Raw genomic sequence first — 22,544 nt, forward strand, 5'->3', positions numbered from 1 at the left:
ATGAGACGATGTACTTATATCTCACCTTGTAAAAAAAAAAAAAAGAAAAGAAGCACACTTTGTATAAAAAGAGTACTTATGTATATAATATATTTTAAAAGAAATAAGTGCACAATAAATGTAATATTGCTGTGCATGTTACTTGCAATTACATGAAAATTTATTATAGTATAATTTATATTAAAATGTTAATTTTAATTAAATCGTTAAAGTGTTTTTGGGTCACTTAGGTAATATGATTTCATAATTACTTATATTGTCTTTGAAATATGGTAAAAGCGTACTGGCGAATGTACTGACAAGCATTATGGTAAACTAAAATATGGTCCTTTTCACTGAAATTTGCAATGTATTTAAATATTTGTAATTACACATTTGTAATGATGAAGGTGCAATTTGGTGCATTTAAATTATATTAACTTGATACAGTTACATTTATAATCAACATGCTTAAGTTTGTGAGTCTAAATATGTGTACTTCTTTAAAGCATGACAAAAGTCTATTGAACATAGTTTGAAATGCATTTTAAAGTAAACGTTTTAATTTCATATTATTACAAAGTGCAGTTTTTAAAAGTGCAGGCTACTTAAATCCTGAAAGCGTACTCTATGCGGCCGTTTAATTGGATTCATAATTATATCATTGTTTGTTTGTTTTAATTCCACTTTTAAGTTTTGAAGTACACTACAAGTGCACATTGCAACACTTCCTTTTCACAAGGCACTGCCTTGCTAGTGGTTCAGATTTGCATAGTAAAGAACTCCTTTAGTTTGTTGTGTTTTAGCGTATGCTATAGGGGACTATCTGTTGCACAAGTGGAACAGGGTGGAGGAATAGAAGAAAAGAGTTAGCCTAAAAGAGCCAAGCTCAGTAGAATAGACTCTTTTATCCTATTGTGCTACAACTGACCTCGGCGTTGAGTTTGTTGTTGTGAATCAGCTGCTGAAATCACCCGTTTATTGCATCATCTCTTGCGCCGGGGAATTCTCATTCACTCTTGTCACTCAGGTTGTTAGACCGTGCCTCTGCGCAAAAAAAACTTGGCCTTTCTGATATGTTTCTCAGCAGGTCCTATGACATCACACGACCTAAAATATCCCAACTAGCTGAAAGCGTTTGTTCCGTCACGCACAAAAACAATGGCCGGTGAAATTCCCGCGCTCAGCCAAGCAGTTGTCGGAAGCTAATGAGTGTAGCACGTTGACGTCTTTACGCCGCAGTTGCCATGGCACCATTTGATTTAACGTCAATATCTGCCAAAATCCCTGGGAAGTTTTTATTTTAGCTGTGTTAGCTGGTAACAGAAGACTATTTCAAAGGTGTTGACGGTGGAAGGCTTAAGAAGTTGCAGCCAAGGGTGTTGTCGCAAACATTATTACCAGTATTACGTTATTTGCATTGTTATTTGAAAGAGGAGCCTTTTTACTATGTATCTTCTGAGTGATGTTTGCAACATTGTTAAAACATTTGCATGCATGACCTCCAATTCCTACAAACATTAAGCCACAGTCCAGTTTCTGTCATTCATTTAACTTCAGGTTATCTTTGTGAAATGGTAAGTGTATAAAGTACTGATTGCGGAAATACCTTTATATCACACACACCCACACACATACTTGTATTTGTGGTTTACGGGGACTCTACATATGCGTAATGGTTTTTATACTGTACAAACTGTATTTTCTATCGCCCTACACTTAAACCTACCCCTTACAGAAAACTGCTGGCAATTTTTGAATTTCATAAAACACTGGTTTGTATGTTTTTTAAGGCCTTTTTTTATTGCAGGTACACAGGAAGTGTCCTCATAAACCATACCAGTACACACACACACACACACACACACACACACACATATATATATATACATACATATGTATATATGTACAGTATGTGTGCGTGTGTGTATTGTATTGTATTTGGACTCTTAATTGCATGTTAATTGCTATTATATTATTTTATATGCTGTCAAACTATTAATTGCATCCAAAATAAAAGTTTTTGTTTACATAATATATGTGTGTATACTGTGTATATTTATTATTTACTTACTATAAATATACATAGTACACATACATATATTATGTAAACAAAAACTTTTATTTTGGATGCGGTTAATTGTTTTACAGCACTAATTATATTATATTATATAATAGGTTTTTAATCGACTTAAGTAGAATTTAAGTTATTTACTTAATTACATTTATTGTCTTAGTTGTGTACTGCCAAATTCACTGACAAGCATTTACGATCAACTAAAATATACTTAAATGTAATTTCTGTTGAAACGTGTATGCAATTTATTTAAATGTATATGTAATTACAAATCTGTAGCGATATTGCAATTCAATACTTTAAATGTAAATTAGGTCACTTTATTAGTGACACAGGGTGTCACGGTGCGTGCGGGGAGATGAAGCGAGGACTCAATCGCTGGAGAAATGGTACTTTATTTTGGTAAAAAAATGAAACAAAAACAAACTCAAACCACCCCGAGGGGGAAAAACAGACAGGCAGAGCTAAAGCTGCACACATGCAGACACGAAACACACACAATGAGAAATGACGGATCAGCACAGGACGGCAGACACAAGGAGAATAAATAGGAACCAAACGAGGAGGCTAACGAGGGAGACACAGGTGGAGCAACTAAAACAATAACGAGGTAACAAGATGGGAGGGGCCAGACAATAGACAGGAGAGAGCACATGGCAACAGACAAACACAACACAAGCCATGTGCTCCCAGAACACAGTCATCTGGTGGCCCTCCTGGGCACACCGGCTGAAGACTGTGACAGAACCCCCCCCTTAAGGAGCGGATTCCAGACGCTCCACGAGCAATCCCGGAGGGAGGCGGAACGGAGGTGGATCAGGGGGAGGGATGGTGGGCCAGGCCCGTGTAGTGGAAGAGGCCCTGGGGATAGAGGTAAACCAGGGTGCCAGGGCGGCAGGGCAGGAGGCCGGGGTGCGGCCGGCAGGGCAGGAGGCCAGGGCGGGGCTAGGAGAGAGCACATGGCAAAAGACAAACACAACACAAGTCATGTGCTCCCAGAACACAGTCATCTGGTGGCCCTCCTGGGCACACCGGCTGAAGACTGTGACACAGGGGACCTGTACACAAAGAGGTATTTTTTTTTTTCGTTTTCCAAAGTTCTGTGCATTAAACGTATGTCTCAAACCCAGTTTTTATAGAATTTTTTGTGCCTTTCAAGTAGAGTTGGAAATGTTGTAATTACGAGTACTGAGCACATAAATGACAGAGCAAAGTCATAAGCTTGATGATACTCTAATTTCTGAAACTGTGGAAACACTGCTATATAAAATAGATAATATCAGATAGCCTATATACATTTTGTATTTATATAGAATACAAATATAAAGATAAGTAAGTGGACGACAAGTTTAGTCAATTATAATGAAAGATTTTGCATGTTATTTTAATTTTACATGCTATAATTCAATCATTTTAAAGGTGCGATGTACAGAACAGCTAACTTTCAGGATTTGTTTAATGTAACAATTATTAAGTAATGGGATTTTATTTTTTTTTTACTGTTCACAGTATGATTCTCGTTTAAGCTATGTCTGTGTTATGCTTCCGCCTAGAATGTGTGACATGTCGTAATAACGGATGCCATACTCATTGTGAAACTCAGGTGCACTCAGGCAGATTTATTTATTATTTATTATTTTTTTATTTTTATTTTTTTTTACAATTCTCTGTCAGTGAATACAAGCTGATAAATTTCAGAATATCACAAAATCTAGGTCAGAAATTGTGATGTCATCTACCTTGCTTGTTTATTTGCTTTATATTGCTCGACTGTAGTAATAATTACTGTGCAAATAGTATCTTTAGCAATTATATTGCCATCTGAGTAGGTCATATAAGCACTCACAGCTTCTGGCATGATTCAGTGGTTGAGTCTATGTTACAACTGATCAATGACGTCTGTGTAATAGCATATTCAGGCCTTGTGTTTGTAAAGAGCTCAGGCCTTTGTTTTTGTTCATTGATAGACTGAAAGATAGTATTGGAAATAAGTTTATGTTTGAACATCTCATAACAGATTTAATAACTTCCATTTAATCTGCTTGTGGCATTTGAAGCTGCATGTTCAAAGTACAGTTATCTACATCCTTTAGATCAATTCAAATCGCACCATCAAAGGAGAACATCTTGCTTTATTGACTGCAATGCCTCAGAGAGCTTGATACACAAAAAGACGCAGCTTTCACATTTGACTTCAGTGCTCTTTTTAGGGCTGTGTGAACTCATTTTCAAATAAAGCAGCAGTGCTGGGCATGAAAGCAACATAAACTGTCTGTGTGTATCGTAAGCTCTATAGATATATGAAAGGAAATGGTGGTGGTGATGATGAAAAGCGGAACTTGCATCTATTAGTTCATGTTTCGCTCTTCTCTGTTGCTATTTCGGAGTCAGATTCTAATGCTATCGCACAGTTTTCTCTCAGTTTGGCGAGTTTAAAAAACCATGTAGTTTTTATTTTTTTACACAGCCACAGCTTTTCTTTCACCTGCTGTAATGTAGAGGGGCTCAACATTGGGGTCACGACCTCATGGACAGTTTATTTTGCTGTTTACAATGCAATGCAATGTTGCAATGTTTACTGTAAAATGCAATGTTTACTGATTTTAATAAAGTAAATGCAAGAATAACTTTTTATATTATTAGTAATATTTCTACATAAAAAAAATCTGAACTGAAGCAACTTAGGTTTACTTCATTATCTATACATTTTTTTATTGTTAAAATGATCTCACTGGTATAATTTCATCCATTCTATTTGTGGCCATATAAATATTAGCAAATACACCATATTGCATGTTTTTGCTCAGTTATGTGCTTAATATTCTCCTATATCATACTACATGAACCATAAAAGACTGATGTTTCAAATATGATATAAAAAAAATAATTTTAAATATATGTTTGGTATATATATATATATATATTAAAGTATATACAAATAGATAACTTATTTTAAATTGCAGTAATATTTCACAAAATTAGAGTTTTTTTTCTACATTTTTGATCAAATAGATGCACTCTTGATGATGCGCATAAGAAATTTCATTAAAAATCTTATTGATCCCAAACAGCAAAAGTTTGTATATATAAATTCTACTATTTCATATGTCAGGATATACTGTATATAGGGTTAATAAATAAAGGGCTAATAAAGCTTCTCTTGCACTTAATATATTTTGGAATGTAGGCTACAATATAAATTTGAGATGGGTTCTAGAATAAAACCAGCTTGAATAAAAATAGAAAAGAAAAAATCCGGATCTCTGCAAAGGCTAATGTGAATCATTCTTAACACAAAAGCATAAAATGCCAAAATAGTCTATTCCTATGTTGCCATGGCACTCCAGAGGGTCTCTCTGGTTTCACACTGTCTCTAAACACTATAAAGCAGGTCTTAGAGATCTGAATTGGAGCAATGGGCATTTCCATTACAATTAGTTGTTGTTTGGAAAGCACACAAAGGGCAATTTAAGGAAACAATGACTTCTTGTTCCATTATTAAGGAGTTTGTTTGGTAAGAACGAGGCCTTGACGTGTGGGAATAATCGCAGACTGAATTGGGTCGTGGTGTTGCAACCGTTCATTCTAAAACTGATGTGGCCAAACTGTTCACATTCTCAAACCCTGGCCGTGGTCATGTGACCATGATCATATCACAGAATGAAGCCACAAAGTGGTTTAAAGGGGTCCGTAAATGAATGTGCTATTTGTATATGTGAGTGTGTGTCCATATTGATAGACAGATAGATTAATAATAATGGCTGTTAGTGTCAAAAGACTGGAACTTTAATGTAAGTGTTCCAACATGTAAATGTTTTCAACAGAGACTAGATGCGAAACATTTTTTTCAATGTTTTAAGACAAAAACAGTATAAGAATTACCACAAGCTTCAATATGTACTTTAAATATGTTGTATTGGGAAATCAGCTGTGCAGTTTATTTGATACTACATTTTTATTAGAAGAAGCTGTTGCCAGATCAGTCCAAATCCCTGGCGTGCACTGGGGATCACCCTTTATTGGCACTTGATAGGTAACCCAAGGAGGGAAAATAAAAATACATGTCACACTTGGAAGTGCAAATAAATGTCACTCATCTTTATTGCTTTCAGTCAGTCCAGAGATTTCCAATATTACATGTAAAGCAGGGCAATGGCTATTTATAGCATGTGGTTTTTCTTTATGTCAGCGTACTTATGTCTGATGAGACAAGACGGGGTTAAAGTCCTGACGGATGTTATGAAAAGTGTTTGTGTAGACTGCCCCTGTGTAGAAGAGAAGAGAAGGGGGCAATGGTTTCCATAATTCATCAGAGTCATAATGGGCGCAGCCGCCTGAGACCATGCGAGAAACACGATCCTAGTCAACACAAAGCACCCTTAGAAACACTGCGCTGTCTCCAAGCAAAGCCCGGGGAATGGCAGATATGATTGCACCAGCATCTATTGTTTGTGCCACTGTGCAAACATGCATAGGAACAATTGAGGATACATATGTAGCCGAGTGATTTGTGGCCGACAGTTTGGTCTACGGTCCATTTAATGTAAAATGTCTAGAAAAACTTTTTGCTATCAGTTTAATTGACAAAATAAAATGGGCGCTGGGTTTGTTCAAAGTAGTAAGTAGCAAGTGCTTGTTGTAGCTAGTTTTAGTATGCAGGCTATTGCATGACTCATATTTTAGTGTCTTGTTTTAGACCAGTAAAGTACATACTTCATTTACATGTGACTTTGAAAATGTTGTTTGATATAGAAATATCAGTTTGCAGAAATGTTGCCCCTCAGACATGGTTTTCAAATGAGCGTGATTTGTTTATATGACATGGGCAAACCTCTTCAATTCATTTAACATGCTGTTTTCCATTTGTGCGATTATTTGTCAGAACATTTAATTGTTTTGCTGTCATTTTGGTCCCTTTTCATTTAAATGTTAAGCTTCAATGCAATCGTCCTGTGGCTGCTCTTTTTATTTATCAATTCCAGGGTACTCAATATTTTGTCGACAACATAACTAAAATCCATTCTCCATTCCAGTGCTCCCAACTACCAGTGATGTGTATACATTCCATGTGATGTAAACTGACATGTGCAGACTTTATAATCTAGAAGAAAATGCCAAAAGCTGTCACTGGGGTGGTACCTTTTCAAAAGGTACGAATATACATAATTTAGGTACTAATATGTAACCTTAGGGGTAAATAAGGTACAAATGTGTACCTTTTGAAAGCGTACTGCACCAGTGAAAACTTTTTGTCATTTTTGTATTTAACTCCATTAACCTTGCAAATGTATAAATACAGTAATTAGTTCTTTGTCAAAAGTGCTTATTGGTGCAGCCCCTTACTTTCATCCAATCAGATCAGAGTTTGTCATGTTTGTATAAAATAAGCATAAGGTGGTCACTGAACAATCTGAGACTGTGCAACAGATAAACAGTTTTATACTATAGTTATATAACAGAAGAGAAATAGCCATTTGACTCATAAGACACTGAAGCTGCTCCATTAATGGCAGACAGATTCTGAAAAGATTTTGCCCAGTTTAGCAAGCGCCTCAAGCCACTGTGTGGCTGTTTAGCCACTGTGTGAAGCATGTTTAGAGGTTGGTTAGAAGTTGTGGTAGCAGGCCGGGTGTGGACTATAATCTTTGGCAGCAGCTCAAGCCTCTGGAAATAGACAAGATGGAGGGTTGTTGACTTTCTTGTGGAAGCTTCAGGGAGAGGGAGGGAGTATTTTGAGCGGAAGGCCACGGACCAGGGTCTGTCTCTTCCTTTGGATGAGGTGGAGGTTAGCCACATGTGCTCTGAAACGAACACATGGGAATCCTTAGGCGGTGGGAAAAAACAGGAACTGGGTGGAAAGGTGTTGTTTTGGGTATGGAGTGTAGTAATTCTCTATATTCTTTATCTTTCCTTTTGTCTCAGTTTGTCTCTTCCTGTTGTCTCTCCGATGTCGTGTCTGGGTTTTGTGTTCTCACACTCCTCGCTGTTGCACTATAAATGGTTTTCCATGCTTGAATCACAACATCAGCATGATCCTTCATTAAAGCTCCCATATACTCAATTTTGTGCTCTGGTCAAGTCGCATCACCTTTATTTATATAGCACTTCATACTTCCTTAACAAGCAGCTTTAGAATATTAAACATGAAAAAGTCACTTTCAATTAGAATTACAACTTCAATTTCTACTGTAAAGCAGCTTTCCAGTGCATCCACATATTTACTTGCATCTGACATCGAAGAACCAGAATGAACCATGAGAAGATGTTCACATCAAGTATGTACCTATTATGTACCTATAATGTAACCACCATGGCCCAAAGGTTAAAAGGTGTTTACCAGGCGAAGCAAAGTTTTCCGGAAAGTTTTCAAGCTGTTTCAAACTACCAAAATGAACGGCAAGCAAACTTTGTTCTTGGCATGAGTTTGTTTGAAATTACGTCACACCCATTCGTTCTTTTATTCCCGCACACGTCCTGGCTAGGATTTCTATATTGCCGAAAATATCCAGGTTTTGGCTTTATTACACTTGCTGAAAGTAGTGATCGAAAAGTAGCTTGACCAATAACTTGCAGGCATTGTACATAATTGACCAATCGTGGCGCATGAGAAGATGGGATCTACAGAGAACGGACAAAGTGATGCAAATACGCGTACATATTACATATTACCTGTACGTAATCACCATGGACCAGTGGTAGTTTGAAGTTGTTTACTAGCCACAGTGAACTTTTCTGTAAAGTCCGCTTGATCAAGCTGTTTGAACTCCAGAAACAAACTCTAAAAAAGGGGTGCAGATCCTGCAGATTTCAGCTCCAACCCCAAATTACTTGAACCAGATAAACAAGGTGTTCACAGGTACTTGATAATTACAGGCAGGTGTGTTGGAGCAGTGTTGGAACTGAGTTCTAGAGGATGGTAGCTCTCCAGGAGCAGGGTTGGAGATCCCTTCTCTCAAACTTTGGTGCAGGAGGGCCACTGTCCTACAGAGTTTAGCTCCAACCAGGTTCAACACACTAGCCTGGAAGTTTCTAGTAAGTCTTAAACACCTTGATTACTTGGGTTCAGGTGTGTTTAATTAGGGTTGTAGCTACACAGTGGCCCTCCAGGAACTGAATTTGACACCCCTGCTCTAAATGAACTTTGCTTTGAAGTTTATTTTGCGCAAAATTACATCATATCAGTTCGTTCTTCAGAAAATCCCACCAAACTCCACCATGACTTGGATGCGAGACCAATGTACTGTTCTGGTTGAATCTTGAACCTGGTTTGACTTATTAACAGGATTATTTACACATGAATGCCTTTTTTCAGAGTGCTATTTGTGCACTGATATCAGCAATGATTCCGAATATGTTCCGTAGTGGAAAATCCCAACTGACTTTCTCCAGCGCCGCTCGCACACAAACACTAACACAAGACGAGGGGCAAGAGTCAGGTTCGGTATGCTGGTTGTGATGGCTTCCAGCTCACCGAGTTGTATGACATGCGTTGAATGGCACATTATAAAGTATTCAGGAGATCTGCTTCACTGATAAGCCCCTATGCATTTGACTGACATTATCATGCCTACGTCCCACACTCCTTTGACCTGCGGTATGGGGCGGCAATATCTTTTTTCATCCTTGTTGTTCTGTCATCCATTATATGTAACACTGCACCTTTGTCATGCTATTGATTGTGCCCAGCTTTCTCATTTCAAACTTGCTCCAAGTTGGCTTGTTCAGGTAGCTAATCTTCTCATGCCAGGTAGTTGTTCGGTGCCAAGTGGGATTTCGTTCTCTACAATGATTGGCAGATGACGGCTGTAATGCAGAAGTGCTCAGGTATCACACCCGACTGGCTCTCAGGCTTATATCACAGCACGGTCACAGCTGTCAGCTCAAAATGAAAAGCAACCAAGCAAATCCACCACACCAGCTCTCTTGCTAATTAGCACAAATGGGTTCTGCACGACACTGCGTTGGAATCCCCCTGCAAGATCTTCATCAAAGCGCTGCTCCACTGCGTCTTCTGCTGCGCTACTGTACATGCCTGATGATTAAAAGGCGTTGGATGTAAATGATTTTTGTTGGTTTGTAACATCGCCATTTGGTTTTAAAAATGCACCAGGCCTTAAATGGATCACGGCATAGAGTTTTGATCATTTTATTTCTTTTGAGGGCCAGTGCTAATGTTTGTCAAGGTTTTATTGCATTAAAAATAGTGATAATGCAATATTACATGAGCCTAAGGATAAAACAACCTGTTTTTTGGTAATGTACCTATAAAGTCTCAAAGTAAACGTTGTCTTTGTATGTAAAATGAGATGCAAAGTTTAACACATGGGCTATGGGTTTTCTGTTGGATTCAGTCAAGTTTGTACACTGCAGAATTGTTTTTCTTAGTATTTTTGTCTTGTTTTCCATTACAAATATCTAAACATTATTGAATCAAGATACATTTACTTGATAAACAAAATGACTTAAGATATTAAGTCTTGTTTCCTGAAATATGTATTAAAATGTTGATAGTTTTTGCTTAAAACAAGAAAAAAAAAAAACATCTGCCAATGGGGTAAGAAAAATCATCTAAATGTAAAGGGAAAACAAGATTTTTTTTCTTGCCCCATTGGTAGATAATTTTCCTTGTTTTGAACAAAAAATAACACCATTTTGATATACATTTCAGGAAACATAAAGTCTTAAGTAATTTTGCTTTTCAAGTCAATTTATCTTGATTTAAGAATGTTCAGATACTTGTACTAGAAGACAAAATAAAAAACAAGACAAAAATACTAAACAAGAAAACATATATAGATTTTTTGCAGTGTAGAAAACCTTTATTCATTATCAGCCTCTTTGCAAAGCCAGAACACATTGCAACATAAAACAAATTTTGAAACCTAGTTAAAAATACAGTTGACCCAAAAATGAAAATGCTGTTATCATTTACTGTTATCAATGTAATTTCAAATATGCATGATTTCCTTTCTTCTGTGGAACATAAGAAGATAAAATGAATGCCATTGGGGTCCAAACAACATTGGACCTAAAAAATAATTTTAATTATTTTGTGTTCCTCAGAAGAAACACACTCATACAGGTTTGGAACAATAAGAGTGTAAGTAAATGATGACAGAATCTTCATTTCTGGACAAAATTGATCAGTAAAATGTTTAATGGCCACATAACTTCAGCAGAACTTTCCTATATTTGTTATTGGTGGTTATATACTTACTGGAATGAGATCTACTACTTCTCATGTTTTGAAATAACAGTATCTATCCTACTGCCTCCTTATTTCTTCACCTTGACTGACTGAGCGACCCAAGTTCATGAATACTGAATAGGCATTGTTGACGTAAATGTGGGCTGTCGTGTGCATTAATCGGACATTAAAAAGTCACAAAAAATCATAACTAACCATTTCCCCCGCATCATTTCAGTAAATGGTTGTTTTGGACACAAGAGAAGTTTCTGGTAATGAAACCTACGTTATGATTACGTGTTGTTTTTGAACTTTTTATAAATCCTTCCTATAAATGAAGTTTATAAAACCTCTAAAAACCGCTCAGAAGTCTTACGGCAGCAGAGCTACGAAAATTAAAAGCTCTTCTCGGCAACAACAGGAAATCTTCAAAATGCAGCTGGCAGAAGCAAAGAACACCCCCGCCCCAACCTTGACGTGCAACACTTGCACAAATAAGAGAGGAGATCCCTGGCGGGTACACCTGCAAAAGTGCCACCATCAGGGACCCTTGCAGATGGTTCTTCGTTTACGTGATGGGCGTCGATCTTAGTGGCTCATCTCAAATTTGGCTTCTCCATGTCTGTCCATGAGCCAGAAATCTATAAAGGATGTTGTGGTTGTTATGAGGTGCTGTAATGTGGTGAAGGTTGTTAACAACAGGAAAAGAGAAATATTACATTAGCAGAGTGTTGTGGATTTGTATAGATGGGTTATAAATGAGGCTAATCATTGTTTCTTTCTCTCTTTGTTTCGTCCAGTTTCCTGAATGTGGCTTTTATGGGATCTATGACAAGATCCTCCTCTTCAAGCATGACACCAGCAGCAGTAACATCCTGCAGCTGGTCAAGGCTGTGTCGGACATCCAGGAGGGGGACCTGGTGGAAGTTGTTTTGTCCGGTAAGTCGACTGGTATTAACCAATAGCTCAAAAGGCGTTCAAACACGCAGCAACAAAGCTATTGATTATTAAGATATGATGATTTCTGTTTACATGAAATTAATGATAGTACGTGTCCCTATTTAATTTACGATTTTATAAATCAAATTTGACCAGAATCAGATAGAAATAGAAATATTTTTTGGAGATTTACCCATAATACATAGAGATTTTCAAGATAGCACTGGAACATAAATCCACGTTTTGTATTATTTTATCAACTTATTGAAGCACTGAAGTGATTTAAAACAACAGTATATGACACAAAGTAGTTTCCCGAAAGTTGACACGCTTTTTAGAATGTTAAAATGCCATAATGTCAATAACTGAAATCTGAACAATAGCTTTTAACAAGAAGCCACGTCACTGAACTGAATATCAAAGTCTCATTTGGTGCATTTTAGCATTTTATCTAGTGGAGAAACTCCCACAAGCTCCAGTTGTTTGAACATGTGAGCCCGAGGTGAAGAGCCAACGTGGAAGATGTAATCAGCAGTTGAAATAACAGATTTAGAGATGGGGAGATACTGTATCTCTGCAACTCGCACAGCTTCAAATGTTGCAAATCATGTGAATTTGCAAAATCTGCATAAGAATATTTTCAAGATGAAAAATTTTAAAGAATGTACAGTAAAATTAAAAGTTGTGTAGTAGAACGTTTACAGTAAAATTGAACAGAGCCATTCAAGCCTTAAGCATTTTTGTTGTTGTTGTTAAATTAATAATAATAATAATAAAATTTAAAAAAAAAACAGATCTGTTGAAAATTGTATTTTCAAACTTTAAAATGTTGCAAATACAACTCTTTCTCAATTTAGGGACCGTATTGGTGTATTGTGTTTCCTTTCATTTATCACTCAATTTGGTCATAAAATGTCGAATTTACCTTCATAAAACCTGCAGAAATCCTAAACCGGGTTTGAATGACGTTTGAGCAGTTAGCACTGATGTCTCCTTTTTGCGATTTTGTTGTGTATTCTGCAGCTGCTGCTACATCCGAGGACTTCCAGATTCGTCCTCACGCTTTGAACGTGCACTCGTATCGTGCACCGGCGTTCTGCGATCACTGCGGCGAGATGCTTTTCGGCCTGGTGCGTCAAGGACTCAAATGCGATGGTGGGGACTCTGTCTTTCTCAAGTTGTATTCTTCATACTGCACTTGTTTTCATTCAATCATAGCTAGACTTGTTGCGAGCTGTCATGCCACTACATTTATTTTCCATGTCCCAGCTATCTCCATCTATGTCCAAGAGTGTTTGGACAGAAGCGTGATAAATGCCCACAGTGTCCAACTTTTTGCCCTCTCACTGTCTCCCCCTGCAGGTTGTGGACTGAATTACCACAAACGCTGTGCTTTCAGCATTCCCAATAACTGCAGCGGGGCGAGGAAGCGGCGGCTGTCCACCACGTCCCTCACCAGCAGTCAGTCTCTGCGTCTGTCCACCGCAGAGTCCCTCAGTAGTCTCAACAGCAGCGTGACGTCTGAAGAAGCCAGTCTCATCCGATCGCACACCCAGATGGTACAGCACACATTTAATTCCATGTCTAAAGTATTAGAATTAAGAAACATACTGGAAGTGTTACCATAAAAATATAGTTAACTATATTTAGTAATAATATATATAGATTTTTCAATTAACTTTAACATAATGGAATCTTAATGTTGTATTTAATAATATCATATCATGAAAATATCATGTTGTTCTGTCTCCAGCCCCGCACCCCCAGTGAGGCCAGGCGCTTTTACACCGGGCGGCCCGTCCACCTGGACAAGATCCTCATGACTAAAGTGAAGGTCCCGCACACATTCGCCGTTCACTCGTACACGCGTCCCACCGTGTGTCAGTACTGCAAGAGACTGTTGAGAGGACTCTTCCGCCAGGGACTCCAGTGCAAAGGTCTGACAATCCTGCTCAATAATCCATCCTGACTTACAAATTAGTACTACAGTACAACAGCTAGGTAATTGTATTAATTCATGTTGTATTAGTGAATTCCACATTTACCTGCATAATGACTCATATGCAATGACAAGGTGATCGGATTGAGTTTGCGGTAATGATTGGCTGACTGGACATTCTTCAGTCAAATAAATAAATAAATGCATGGACATAAAATATTGATTTGAGTTTAAATTAAATATTGAGTTGAGATGAAATTATGTAGTTATCTTGCTTGTAGTTTATCTTCAAATAACAGTAAAAGTACACTTACTATGTATACTCTCTTTTAAAAAAAGGGTCAGTAAGTTTTTTTTTCTTTTTTTGTACGTTTTTAAACACAGGAATAAATTACATTTTAAAACATATACAAATAGAAAACAGATTTTCATTAGACTGTTTAGGATCCAGTTTGTTGTTCTGTGAAAGAAACAATGATATCTGGTTGAAAACAACTCTTTCGAGGGTTTTCGCTATGAATGGAAGGAGAGAGACAGGTCTGTAGCTATCTGTAAGTGAAGTGTTTAATGTAGGTTTTTTGAGCAGTGGGGTTATCCGAGCCTGCTTGAATGCAGTGGGGAAGGTGCCTGTGAGGAGAGATGTGTTGATGATGTGTGTGAGTGCTGGTAAGAGTGAAGGAGAGATTGCTTGGAGGAGGTGTGAGGGGATTGGGTCTAGAGGGCATGTTGTAGGGCATTTTCACTTGTAATTGTATTTCAATTCATAATTGTACTGTTTTTACTTGATTTTTGATCAAATAAATGCAGCTTTGATAAACACAAGATACTTTTAAGAGCATAAACGACCTAAAAGACTTTCAGAATCATTAAAAAAAAAATCTTACTGACCACAAGCTTTTGAACGGTAATGTAGTTCGTAATATAGAAAATAATTCTAGCAACAAGACAAACATTAATAATAATACAGTAGTAATTTAAAATGATTAATTATTACAATTAAGTGACCTTTTTATATAGTCAAGTAGTGGACTTATTTATACACATTCTACATGCATATTAATGTAATTTAAATGATTTATAATAATTTAAAACCTATATTAATTTGTACGATTTAAATTTGATAAAAAATTTTATATTTGATTTTATGACACTTGTTTTTTTCTTCTTCTTTTTTAAGACTGCAAGTTCAACTGCCACAAGCGATGTGCATACAAGGTCCCAAATGACTGCTTAGGGGAGACTCTCGGTAATGAGTGTGAGAGAAACATTGTTGACATGATGGACATTGTTAACACATTTGGAATATTTGCTCTGTTTCTTCTGCTTCTTCAAACATGTAATTATTGCTTGTCACATCACGGTGCTTGTGTGTGAATTTTTGACTTCTTTCTCATCTGTCTGCCTCTCAGACATATTAAGTCCAAGCACAGACATGGAGGTGCCGATGGACTACAGTAATGAGTATTCTGACACTGATAAGTCATCTCTGATGGACGACTCAGATGAGGCCTGCAGTATCCCCGGGTCTTTCTCCCCAGACAGCAACCAGCATGGAGCCAGCGGAGACCAGAGGTAGTAAGACAGGTTTCAGACACGCAGACAAAATTAAGGCCTAGTCACCGTAACCACAACATTGGAAATAATAATAATAGAGTTTTATGCAACTCAGGCTCATTGGAAATACGTGACTGCCTACATTTTTGCGAAAATGTACCTATATATACATTCCACTAGAGTTTCACTAGAGTTTCCAACTGAAATGAACACTAGTGGCAATAAAATAGCAACAACTCTTGTTCCTTTTCACAATTTTGTAATCTAATAAATTTGATTGTTTGCATAACATAACCAGCTCCATATGTATGGCTTTTCTTGACATAGTAAACTTGCTCGATAGCTCACCCGGTAGAGTGTAGAACTTGCGATATGGAGCACTCTGGTACGAATCTGGTGAGAAAAGTGACACAACAATCCACAAAAGAGGTCAAAGCCTTGCATAAGGAAGCTAAAGTAATACCTAAGAAAATTAAACACACTATTTAGCGTCACTCACAGCACATTTTACCCGAAACTGCTATGAAACATGCTACAAGACGCATACTATCATTTTGCAACTATTTTGTACCCACAGGCATGCTATTTTTATGACACTGTGCTGTATATAAACCAGCATCTGCAATGGAGAAAAAGAGATATCACTGATAAGCACCTATTGTGGACAAAGTGCAGTGAAATATGTATATTTGGACTAACTATCTCAGATTTTGAGTCATGAGTCATGTATTTCTAATGAGCCTGGGATGGTTTTATGGCTTATACAAATCATAGCAAAATTACAAAAAGTGTACAAGCCCTTCACATCAAGTGTGAAAATTCAATTTACAACTATGCATTCTCATATTGCAGGTCAGTTTCCCTTTGCAAAAAAACGAACTGACCAATAAGATATTAGCTTTTCACAAACTATTCACAATTCATGTTGTTTTGGTGCATCTTTCTTTGTACGAATAGCTTTTATTCAGCATACAGTTGCCTGCATACCTCTATGTCTGCCACACACCTGGATTCTCTTATAAGATCTCATGATTTATGGCATGTGTGATGTTTCCCCAGTGCTAATATTCCTCTGATGAGAGTAGTGCAGTCGATCAGGCAGACCACACGTCGCTCTAGCACAGCCATCAAGGAAGGCTGGATGGTGCACTACAGCAACAAGGACACACTGGTACTTCCTCTGACTGCTGGCTGACCTGAAAGGGATAATTTACCCAAAATTCAGAATATTCTGACCTCATTTGCTAACTCTCATGTCGTTTCAAACCTGTATGACTTTTTTCTTTGGAACTGAAGACGGGATCTTTTGAAGAGCATCTTACATTTACCAATAAGTCTTCCAAATGGCTTTAGAATACTTAGATTACTTCAGAAGACTACAAAATAGAATGCAGAAGTCGATTATTAATGTATTAATTCAAAAATAAGAATAAATATGTTCAAATTCACAAATAAACATATTTAATACTTCAATATTTATTTTATTTTCATTTAGTTTCATTGATAAAATATTTAAAAATGCAATATATACACGCACACACACACACACACACACACACACACACACACACACACACAGACGTATGTATATATTGCATTTATATATATATATATATACACAGTAGTCAACATTTGAAATAGTTCAAAACCTTTCATTAAAGTTGTCCTAAAACCTAAAACCAAAATGCGTTCTTGTCTTAGGACAACTTTAATGAACTATTTTTTGATCCACGTATACTATACTATATATATATATATATATATATACAGGTGCATCTCTACTACATGTAAAGTAAAATATTTCAAATATTTTTTTTGTTTTCATTTTGATGATTAGAGCGTACAGCTCATGAAAGTAAAAAATCCAGTATCTGTATATCCGCTATATATATATAATACTGTATTATTGTATGACATTTAACTGACATTTTAAAGATATCTATTTGCCAGATTCCAATTTATCTACTTACATTTTTATTTTTAAATTGATAATTAATGACCTAGTTTCTTAAAGTGACACTCGTATATTATTGTTGTCTATTGTAAACCCTTGTTTGTTTTTTTAATATGGTTAATTATGTATTTAATAATTTAATATTTCGATATTTATTTAATGGTTATTTAATAGTAATATAGTCCAGTAGTCGTATGGACCATTTTAATGTATTTATTTATTCATCTACTAATTTAGGTGTTTTGAGTCTTAAAACACCCAGTTTCATTATATGGAAAATAGTGACAAGGATTTGCTTCAAATAAATTGTGTTCTACAGAGTTTGAACGATATAAAGATGAGTAAATTAAGTCTGACCTAGTTTCTTAAAGTGACACTCGTATATTATTGTTGTCTATTGTAAACCCTTGTTTGTTTTTTTAATATGGTTAATTATGTATTTAATAATTTAATATTTCGATATTTATTTAATGGTTATTTAATAGTAATATAGTCCAGTAGTCGTATGGACCATTTTAATGTATTTATTTATTCATCTACTCATTTAGGTGTTTTGAGTCTTAAAACACCCAGTTTCATTATATGGAAAATAGTGACAAGGATTTGCTTCAAATAAATTGTGTTCTACAGAGTTTGAACGATATAAAGATGAGTAAATCAAGTCTTTTTTTTTTTTGCGTGAACTATTCTTTTAACACAGCCAGCGTTTTCTGTCTAGTCTTTACACTATCCTTACCTCACTTCCAAACACCCTATCGATATTTCTTTATGTGTTCTGCATCATTCTGCACACTTGCGCTATAATATCAGCAAATCTTCAGCTTTTAAATCACAGGCTATTCTGGGCGACTTCTGCAGGAGTGGGTATTGATTTGTAGGAATGAATAGCAGTAAATGCCATTCATAGTGTTTGGTGCTTCTAGACGAGTATTTTCACAAAGAATGGGGAAAAAATGGCCGAGGCATTTTCTCAACATTGATATATTGACCTGTTCTCGGCCTCCAGTAAAACTTCTGAATTTCTGTGTAGCATTTTACTCCTCTTTAGCCTTTTCTTTTTAACTTTCCTCCTGGTTTTTCTCTTGCGTCCTCCTCTTCTCTTCAGCTCTGTTTATCCTTCGCTTTCTTCCTCCTGTCTGTTGGGGTGAATCTGACCCCAGCACCAACTCCTTGTTGAGCAATGACCTCTGACCTTTCACCCCACCCTCCAACAGAGGAAGAAACACTACTGGCGCCTGGACTGCAAATGCATCATCCTATTTCAAAATGACACCACCAACAAATACTACAAGGTAGAATCTCACTTTCTTTTGTGTTTTAATGACTGTTTATTATGAAAGCATATTTCCCCCAATGCATGAAAAAAAAAAAAATCTGACAATTTGGACTTTTATTCTCACAATTCCGAGTTTATATCGTACAATTCTGAATTTTGAGACAAAAAAAAGATGTAAAAAGCAATTCGTTTTTACATTTTCTATTCCACGTTGGAAACAGAAAAACTATTGCGAGGATGTAAATTTGGGATTGCAAGAACAAAAGGTCGAATTCTCAGTTTATATCCCATAATTCTGAGTTTGTCTTGCAATTATGACTTTTTTCTTGCAATTTTGAGAAACAAAATTATTAAATTACACAATTACTTTTTTAATTCCATGGTGTGAAAGAAATTCACACCATGGAACAAAAGTTAGAATTTTTAGAGTTAGAGTTTGTCTTGCAGTTCTGAGTTTATATCTTGCAATTCCGACTTCCGCAAATGTCAAAATTATGAGATATAAACTTAGAACAATCCTGAATTTTTCTCAGAATTGAAAAAAAAAATGCAGTGATTGATTTAAAGTTGACTTATAGTTATTTTCAGCTTTCAGTGTTCTCTCACTGTAAAATAACTTCATTATTGTTAAAAAAAACAAAAAAATTCACTAAAATGAACAATTTTGCTTATAATCTCTGCACAGGAGAGAGTTGATGTTGTTTCCAAATAAAAGGAAATATATCGGTATTGGCATCAGCAATGGGCTAAAACGAGTTGAAAAATATCGGCATATCAGATATCGGCAAAATCCTGTTCTTTGGGGAACCCAAAATAGTTATTCTCTGGCATCACTGCAAAAATCCACTTTTTTATCTTTTCTTTTCTTTTTTTCAAAGTTTAAACACCAAAAATGGAATTCTTATTCATAACCCATGTAAATACCAGCAACAGTGTGTGACAACCTTGTGAAGACTTACAGAAAACGTTTGACCTCTGTCATTGCCAACAAAGTGTATATAACAAAGTATTGAGATGAAATTTTGTTATTGACCAAATACTTATTTTCCACCATAATTTGCAAATAAATTCTTTAAAAATCCTACAATGTGATTTTCTGGATTTTTTTTTCTCATTTTGTCTCTCATAGTTGAGGTATACCTATGATGAAAATTACAGGCCTCTCTCATCTTTTTAAGTGGGAGAACTTGCACAATTGGTGGCTGACTAAATACTTTTTCCCCCACTGTATATGCAATAGCAAGCACCACTAATGATATGCAAGAATGGACCTTTGCAAAAGATCTCGCATATACAACACATAATCATTTCCTCAACCCACACAGGAAAACACAGGAAAACTGGCCGGGATGTAGCCGTGAAGGTGATCGACAAGCTTCGGTTCCCCACCAAGCAGGAGAGCCAGCTGAGGAATGAAGTAGCCATATTGCAGGTGACCAGCAAGGGGCGATAGCGAATCAATGATTCATCACATTGTATTGACTGAATGATAATGAACACATATAACACAATTAAACCTGCTGTGTGCCTGCTGATTGTGAGGATACCAAACATAAGGTCATGAATGCAAATAAGCAACAACGTGACTCACTCAACCGCATCTCTTTATCTTGTCCTTTCATCCTCTCTCAGAGCCTGCGACACTTGGGTATAGTGAATCTCGAATGCATGTTTGAGACACCGGAGAAGGTGTTTGTGGTGATGGAGAAACTTCATGGTGACATGCTCGAGATGATCCTGTCGAGTGAGAAAGGACGACTTCCTGAGAGACTCACCAAGTTCCTCATCACGCAGGTCAGCGCTGCGTTTAGAGCTTAAAACTTGCTTCTCAGAGGTTAAGAACTGTTCACACCAAGGACATTCGGTTATCACAGTCATTCTAAAGGCCTGTTCACACCAATAGAGATAGCTATAATCGCTATTAACTACAACTATAATGATAACTATATAAGTGTCCTGTTTATTATAAGCGCATGCAGCATTTTTTCATCTGCTGCTTTAAAGGTGTCATGAACTGCCTTTTTTATTATTTTGTACTGTTCTCTGAGGTCCACTTATGTTATCAAGACTATGCAGACTTGGAAGTAAACGCCCACTGCTATGATTGGCTAATTGTTGTGTATGTTTGACAGCCTACAGCCTTCACAGATGGACACTGCTGTGATTTAGGTCAAAAACGCATAAATACTCAATGCATATCAAATATAAGCTGTTTAGACTAATGAGAAAGTTTTGAGTTCTGAAACTTACAGGATGTTTTTTTTTTTAAATAGCACAATAACCTCTTATATATTATTGATTTGCCCGCTCATATATTATATATTATTGATATTGATTTTTCAGTTCATTACGCCTTTAAATGCTCTTTCATGTCTGACTGAATGTTGATGCTTTTTATCATTCACCACCTGGAAAAAAAAAATCATTCTGAAAGTGATTCCAAGAATATTGTTACTCTGCACTCCTAAAAATAAAGGTGCTTCACGATGCCATAGAAGAACCTTTTTTTGTCTAAATGGTTCCATAAAGAACCTTTAACATCTGAAGAACCTTTCTGTTTCATAAAAGGTTCTTTGTGGCGAAAGAAGGTTCTTCAGATTATAAAAAGGTAAGAAAGGGATGGTTCTTTAAAAAAAACCTTTGACTGAATGCTTCTTTGGATGGAACCAAAAATTCTTCTATATGGCATCGCTGTGAAGAACCTTTTAAAGCACCTTTAGTTTTAAGAGTGTGTGTCATTATTGTTATAGTTGTGGTGTGGACTTCACTGTTCTCATAGAATTCAAATCTGTTAATATGAACTAATGATGAGTTCTTGACCAATCAAGAACTAACCTTAAATACGGCTTGAGTCGTATGGATTCATGTGTGGATACTGACTGCCTTAAATACATGTTAGTACGTGCCTTTTAGATAATATATTGATTAACACTTTGGGGTAAAATTTCACATTTGAACTCATGTTTTGATATTAGTTCTTGATTAGTACATGCCTTAAATCATCAATAGTTCATATTAATGTAATATTTAATTGAAGTATTAGTATATGAATATTCATGTACTGTTATTGTAAAGTGTTGCAGATAACTATAACGATAACTATGGTAGCATTGTGTTCCGTTTGTTATTAGCACACTGCAGTTTTGTCATTTAATTTTTTTTAAAAGAATGCACTGTAGTTTTGTCCTCGAGCTCTTTAAAAGCCAGGTAGATTCTGATTGGCTGTCAAAGATTTTATTGTATAGTTATCGCTATAGTAATCATTCTTGGTGTGAACGGGCCTTTAAAGACATTATTTTAAACCAGTATCTTCTCTCTCATTCCCTCTCTAGATTTTGGCTGCTCTGAGGAACCTTCACTTCAAAAACATAGTGCACTGTGACCTCAAGCCTGAGAATGTGCTGTTAGCATCAGCGGATCCTTTCCCACAGGTCAGAAATTCAAAAAACTTAATTTTAACACAAAGAGGCATGGGAAACAAAGTACAGCTCTTTTTTCTGTTGCATAATGCAAGGTTATACTTCTCCTTTTCGTTGACTCTTAACACTTCTTCACACCCACACGGGATGTTCACAGGTGAAACTTTGTGACTTTGGTTTTGCTCGCATCATCGGAGAGAAGTCTTTCCGCCGTTCGGTC

The 22,544-nt window shown here is 36.4% G+C and overlaps 1 protein-coding gene across 1 annotated transcript in view; it reads left to right on the top strand.

Moving 5' to 3' along the window:
- The window catches only part of LOC107566079 (serine/threonine-protein kinase D2-like), a gene marked incomplete at its 3' end in the record, with an annotated part of 32,235 nt that extends 9,691 nt beyond the window's left edge, over positions 1 to 22,544 (top strand). Inside the window, exons 2-14 of the mRNA XM_016251456.1 lie at positions 12,044 to 12,182; positions 13,206 to 13,337; positions 13,545 to 13,741; positions 13,936 to 14,119; positions 15,299 to 15,367; positions 15,531 to 15,693; positions 16,735 to 16,846; positions 18,844 to 18,941; positions 19,591 to 19,631; positions 20,231 to 20,337; positions 20,538 to 20,699; positions 22,238 to 22,336; positions 22,482 to 22,544. Coding sequence (XP_016106942.1) covers positions 12,044 to 12,182; positions 13,206 to 13,337; positions 13,545 to 13,741; positions 13,936 to 14,119; positions 15,299 to 15,367; positions 15,531 to 15,693; positions 16,735 to 16,846; positions 18,844 to 18,941; positions 19,591 to 19,631; positions 20,231 to 20,337; positions 20,538 to 20,699; positions 22,238 to 22,336; positions 22,482 to 22,544 — 1,566 coding nt within the window. The remainder of the gene's footprint in view (positions 1 to 12,043; positions 12,183 to 13,205; positions 13,338 to 13,544; positions 13,742 to 13,935; positions 14,120 to 15,298; positions 15,368 to 15,530; positions 15,694 to 16,734; positions 16,847 to 18,843; positions 18,942 to 19,590; positions 19,632 to 20,230; positions 20,338 to 20,537; positions 20,700 to 22,237; positions 22,337 to 22,481) is intronic.

This window comes from Sinocyclocheilus grahami, unplaced genomic scaffold (genome assembly GCF_001515645.1).
Source record: "Sinocyclocheilus grahami isolate Dianchi unplaced genomic scaffold, SAMN03320097.WGS_v1.1 scaffold1045.1, whole genome shotgun sequence".
NCBI classification, from domain to species: Eukaryota; Metazoa; Chordata; class Actinopteri; order Cypriniformes; family Cyprinidae; genus Sinocyclocheilus; species Sinocyclocheilus grahami.